The sequence below is a fragment of the Dipodomys ordii genome, unplaced genomic scaffold, assembly GCF_000151885.1.
Source record: "Dipodomys ordii isolate 6190 unplaced genomic scaffold, Dord_2.0 Scaffold55, whole genome shotgun sequence".
Classification (NCBI taxonomy): domain Eukaryota; kingdom Metazoa; phylum Chordata; class Mammalia; order Rodentia; family Heteromyidae; genus Dipodomys; species Dipodomys ordii.
In genome coordinates this window covers 5174285-5180339 of record NW_012267271.1, presented here as the reverse complement: position 1 = coordinate 5180339, position 6055 = coordinate 5174285, and the positions used below count along the sequence as shown (strand labels likewise).

The window sequence follows — 6055 nt, the reverse complement described above, 5'->3', positions numbered from 1 at the left end:
AGAGCGCTAGCCTTGAGCTGAAGAGCTGAGGGGCAGCGCCCAGGCCCAAGGTTCAGGCCCCATGACTGGACCAAAAAAAAAAAGAAGCAAGAGTTCCATCTGTGAGTAAAAACGTAAATTGAGAAGACAAGGCCTTGAGTTCAAGCCTAGTCACCAACACACACACACACTGTACACACACACACACACACAAAAGTAACACAGGCTAAAGACATGGCTCAGTGGTAAAGTACCTGTCTAACAAGCACAAAGTCCTAAGTTTAAACCTCAGTACCTCAAAAAACAAAAACAAAATGACAACAGCAACAACAACAACAAAAAAAACATTAATCATTCAATATTTTGAGTTGATATATTTATGCCTTCCCCTGCATTCCAGAACTAGGGACCGAACCCAAGGCCTCACCCAAAGCTGCTAGGCAAACTCTACCACCTTAAGCCAGGCACCCCACCCATAGTTACACCACAGGGAGAACAACAGTCCATAAGTGTGCATGGTTAACAAGTAGTAAGTTCTTCAACGAAGGCGCCACAAAGGCAGAGACAGGGCACAAAGGCCACGTACCATGAGGTTGCCATGTGTCTCCCAGGTTGGTGCTTCAGTTTTATACAGCTCCTCAAACTGTTGTCTATATTTTGAAACGAGTTCTTTCTCTAGTTTATCCACACAGTCTGCATATTCAACCTTGAAAAATGTAGAGAAAAACAGAGTAAACATGGAGTAACTCATAGAATGAAAAGTATACACGCAAATGAACATAAAATTAAATAATTACACAAAGGTTTGAATGACATGGGCTAGGGAAGACTAAACAAGCTTACCCTATAAGGGTGTCTTTCATCTTGGAAATAAGTCAGAAGGTGTAAGACACAACGAAGAATACAAGTTCTTTCTTCGTAGTAATAATCTGCAATCTGGGAAGAACCCAAATATTCAAATCACTCACATTTGCACAGAATACTTAATATTATATTTACTGATAACACACACTTAAAGATCTTAGTGGGAAAGTTTGACTTAAACACTACAGAAGGCTAAAATATGAGGACTGCAGTTTGAAGCCAGCCCAAGCAGGAAAGTACATGAGACTCTTATTTCAATTAACCACGAAAAAAATCTGAAAACTGTGGCTCAAGTGGTAGAGTGCTAGCCTTAAGCACAAATGCTCATGGACAGCTCCTAAGCCCAAAGTTCAAGGGGAAAAAAAAACACAAACACTAAAGCAGACAGGGCTGGGACTATTGGCATGGCTCAAACAAAAGAGCAAATTTCCCTAGCACAGAGTTTAAATCCCAGTACTCTCCCCCACACACACATCTAAATGTCTTAATAAACCAGGAAATGCAGTAAGCCATACTAAATATGTATTTCTAAAGGTTTTCTAACATGAATTCCCAGGCATTCAAGTAACACATACTGACTCACCATATACTTGACAACATATGTTCAAAATACTTAAGAGGGCAACAATGGCTGACATCTACAATCTTAGCTAGCTACTCAAGAGGCTGAAATAAGAGCATCATAGTTCAAAGCCAGCCTGGGCAGGAAAGCCTGTGAGACTCTTATTTCTAACTACCAAAAAAAGCCAGAAGTGAAGTGGCTCAAGTGGTAAGAGTGCTTGTGCAAAAAAGCTCAGGGACAGTGTTCAAGCCCTGGGACAGGCACAAAAAAAAATTAACAATAAATAAATATATAAATAACAATAAAAAATGTCACAGCTATATGCTGTAAGTGCTTATAACTAATGTAGTTGTCTCATTAAATATCAAATAGGAAACTATTTCAGAAATCACAATCAAATGATTGTGTGTGTGTGTGTGTGTATTACAGTACCGGCGATTAAACTCAGAGGCTCATACTTGCTAAACGCTCTGCCATTTGAGCAATGCCAGTGGTTCCATCCCTACCATGAAAAGAAAGTCGTTAAATGATAAAAGAAATTTGTATTTAGAGAGAAGATATCAATACACTTGGTCTTACCACCAATAGTCAAAAAATATCCTTGAAAAAACTCTTCAGCTAGGTACGTTAATAAACAACTGTTTTGTGTGTATGTGTGTGCTAGTCCAAAGGCTGGAACTCAGAGCCTAGATGCTATACTTGAGTTCAAGTCTTGGTTTAAAAAATGAGCTAATAGGGACTGGAAGTGCTTGCCTCACATGCTTGAGGCCCAGGGTTCAATTCCTCAGCACCGCATAAACAGAAAAGGCCGGAAGTGGCACTGTGGCTGAAGTGGTAAAACACTAGCCTTGAGCTGAAGAGCTGGAGGACAGCACCCATGCCTAGAGTTCAAGCCCATAACCAACCAAAAAAAAGAACAACAACAACAAAAAACAAACAAAAAAGAGCTAATAAGCTTACTCAATATGACATGAAAGTCTGTCGTTATGTCGAAAAACGAACTTTACAACTTTGGTGGGGGAGTGGGAAGGGAGGATACGAAGGGATGGGAAGGGGAAACAAAGCAGGAGGCTACAATGCTTGATAAGAAATGTGCTCATTATCTTACCCATGTAATTGTAACCCCTCTGTACAGTATTTTCACAATAAAAATATGTTAAAAAAAAAAAAAGACATGAAAGTCAAGAAATTGTCACTCAAAGCCGGGTGCCGGTGGCTACTCAGGAGGCTGAGATCTGAGGATCACGGTTCAAAGCCAGCTCAGACAGGGAAGTCCGTTACACTCTTATCTCCAATAAACCACTAGAAAACTGGAAGTGGTGCTGTGGCTAAAGCAGTAAAGCACTCGCCTTGAGCTGAAGAGCTGAGGGTCAGTGCCCAGGCCCAGAGTTCAAGCTCCACGACCGACAAAAAAAAAAAAGAAATTGTCACTCAATTACACACCAAAGAACAGTAATGTAGTTAGTACTGACCTTCAAGATTAAGGCCTGGCTCTGTCTCTCATCTTGCAGAACCGTCTGAGGAAAAAATAGATGGCAAAACGTCATCTAACAGATAGATAAAGCATGCAAAGGTGTACCTCACCTGCAACATTATGATTGCCCATTTTCTCTGTAAACAATTTCTTATTTTTAACTTAAGTCAGTCCCTCTCTCCTTTGTTCTAGTCTCTTCACACATAAAATGAGGATAGGTTTGGATATTCTTTGAAATCTCTGATTAATATGTCATTCTTTGTCCCTTCCAGCACTCTAAGTATGAGACATATATCACCTTACGTACATGGTCTTTAAGCCTTTAGGATACTCTGATTTCTCTTCAGATCATATAAATCTTTCAGTTTTAGGCCTTAGGGAAAAAAGCTGTAAGTGATAACCTACCTCTGTTGATTACAAGGAAAAAGGAGAAAGGGAGCAGGAGCTAGACACACAACAAACCTTCAGTGAGTCCCGAGTACCCCTGTAATCCTCCTGAAGGTAGCACTGCAATAACTGAACACTCTGTTCTTCATCAAGACCCTGAAACACAGAGTTGTGCAGTGAGCATAGTCATCTAGCCTCACAGGCCACACAAAGGATAGAGAGCATTCTAGAAACTGTCCTCTGGCATGAACACAGCATTTGAATATACAAACTGCATAAAACATAATTACTTTAACCTGTAGGAGATTAAAGGGACCAATCACCGGCCTGTAATTAGCATGACAAATTAAGAACTATGCTAATTATTCACTTTATTAAAACATATTAACAGAGCAGCAGCACAGTTTGGGCTCCCAAAATAAAAACCAACAACTTGGGCTGGGAAGGTGGCTGGGAAGGTGGTAGAGTATTTGCTTTGCATGCATGAGGCCCTGGGTTTGATTCCTCAGTACCACATAAGCAGAAAAAGCCAGAAGTGGCGCTGTGGCTCAAGTGGTAGAGCGCTAGCCTTGAGCTGAAGAGCTGAGGGACAGTGCCCAGGCCCAGAGTTCAGGCCCCATGACTGACCAAAACAAAAAGCCCAACAACTACATACTTAAATATAAACATAGTCACCTCAGAACTACACATATATGCTGAAGAAAATTCTACCATACGTAGTAAAGTAAATGGATCAGGCAACTTTATTTGTGACATATGGTGAAAAAAGCTGAAACCTGGATATGTCTGAAATGTTAACATGCCCAGTTAAAATCTCCAAAATTGAAATAAACTGAATTTCCACCAGCAATCATCAGCACTGAAGCCAAGTAATAAACTAAGACAGTGCTCATTTTTACTCACCAAAAACTTGCTGATTCTTAAGCCCAGTTCCTTCAATGGTGAAGCCACATCTTTATTAGCTTTCACTTTCTCTGCTGAACTTGGACTAAGAAAAAAATAATGTGTTATTTCATTTTCAATGACCTCCCAGGGGTACAAGATAAGAATACTTGAAAATATTTTTACTACAGGCATACTTTCTACACTGTATCACAAAAATGTACACAACTACCTCCATAGACTTCTATAAAACACAGAACTGGTTATGCCCAACAAACAAAACAGTATGATGTCTGCTAATAAACTCTGGTTATAACCATATCATTTGTAGATTTATTCAGTTTCATTATTTTTTTTTTCAATTTCTTTTTTTTTTTTTTTTTGGTCGGTTGTGGGGCTTGAACTCTGGGCCTGGGCACTGTCCCTCAGCTCTTCAGCTCAAGGCGAGCGCTTCCGGTTTTCTGGTGGTTTATTGGAGATAGGAGTCTCACGGTCTTTCCTGTCCGGGCTGGCTTTGAACCACGATCCTTAGATCTCAGCCTCCTGAGTAGCTAGGATTACAGGCGTGAGCCACCAGGGCCCGGCTCAGTTTCATTATTTTTGAGCCCTGCAAATACCGTGAAATATATTGCTACAACCACCTTATCAGTGGTATTATCAACATTTAAAAAGAAAAAATAGCCGGGCGCCGGTGGCTCACGCCTGTAATCCTAGCTACTCAGGAGGCTGAGATCTGAGGATCGCGGCAGAACTGGGTGCTTCTACAGCTGAGATAAGAAAGATAAAGGGTGAATCTGAAGCACTTTGGAATGCCAGAAAGTAAGGAAGTATTCCCAAATCCGAAGGATGTGGACAAGTCAAAAGGACAAAGACACCCAGAAACAACTCCCTATGGCCAAACATGGAAGAAAGTATAAGAGTGTAGCTCAGACGTAGCTTGGTGGTAAAGCACATACATTCTAAGCAGGAATGTAGGACTCTATGTTCAATCCCCAGTACTCTAAAAAACATAAAGCTAGTATAAATATACTCGAATGCATACTGATATAAACAAATGAATACCGGGCTGAATGTAGGAGAGTAGTCTTCCTTACAAAGAATTTTGAATTTCATGTGTAGATGATACCTCCTAAGGAGGTCGAGTTTAATTTCACCACTGTCCCACATTACAATGGGCTACACTGGGTTGAGGGTACAGCATAAGACCCTAGTACTTAGTTCCTAATACAGAGGGGACGGGGACGGGAATGGGGACGGGGACAGGGGGAATGGGATACACTTAGTGACCCATTTCCAAGGAACGGAGAAAAGAAAGGAAAATGTAACTTGAAACCTGACAAGCAGTACCTTAACCAAGTCAACTCACCATCATCACTGATGTCAGAGGCATAACATATATATACACTCTGGGTTTGGGGGTTTTTGTTTTGTTTTATTTTGTTTTTTTGAGGTTCGTGAACTCTGGGCCTGGGCACTGTCCCTCAGCAATTCAGCTCAAGGCTAGCTATACTACTTGAGCCACAGCACCACTTCCAGTTTTCTGGTGGTTTATTGGAGATAAGAGTATCACCAACTTTCCTGCCTGGGCTGGCTTTGAACCGCAATCCTCAGATCTCAGTCTTGTGAGTAGCGAGAATCACAGGTGTGAGCCACCAGCGCCTGGATTCATACACATTTGGTAATCAAGTAGTAAGAACAGTATTTCAAGCTGGGTGCTGGTGGCTCACACCTGTAATCCTTACTACTCAGGAGGCTGAGATTTGAGGATCATGGTTCAAAGCCAACCCAGGCAGGAAAGTCCATGACACTCTTTTGTGTGTGTGTGTGTGTGTGTGTGTCCGGTTGTGGGGCCTGAACTCTGGGCCTGGGCGCTGTCCCTCAGCTCTTCAGCTCAAGGCTAGCACTCT

At 41.4% G+C, this 6055-nt stretch overlaps 1 protein-coding gene across 1 annotated transcript in view; it reads right to left on the bottom strand.

Moving 5' to 3' along the window:
* Nup188 (nucleoporin 188kDa) overlaps positions 1 to 6055 on the bottom strand; it is a 56337-nt gene that overhangs the window by 38957 nt on the left and 11325 nt on the right. Inside the window, exons 4-8 of the mRNA XM_013021274.1 lie at positions 4170 to 4254; positions 3342 to 3422; positions 2878 to 2922; positions 823 to 915; positions 566 to 685 (exon numbers count right to left, since the gene is read on the bottom strand). Of these exons, the coding sequence (XP_012876728.1) occupies positions 566 to 685; positions 823 to 915; positions 2878 to 2922; positions 3342 to 3422; positions 4170 to 4254 (424 nt within the window). The remainder of the gene's footprint in view (positions 1 to 565; positions 686 to 822; positions 916 to 2877; positions 2923 to 3341; positions 3423 to 4169; positions 4255 to 6055) is intronic.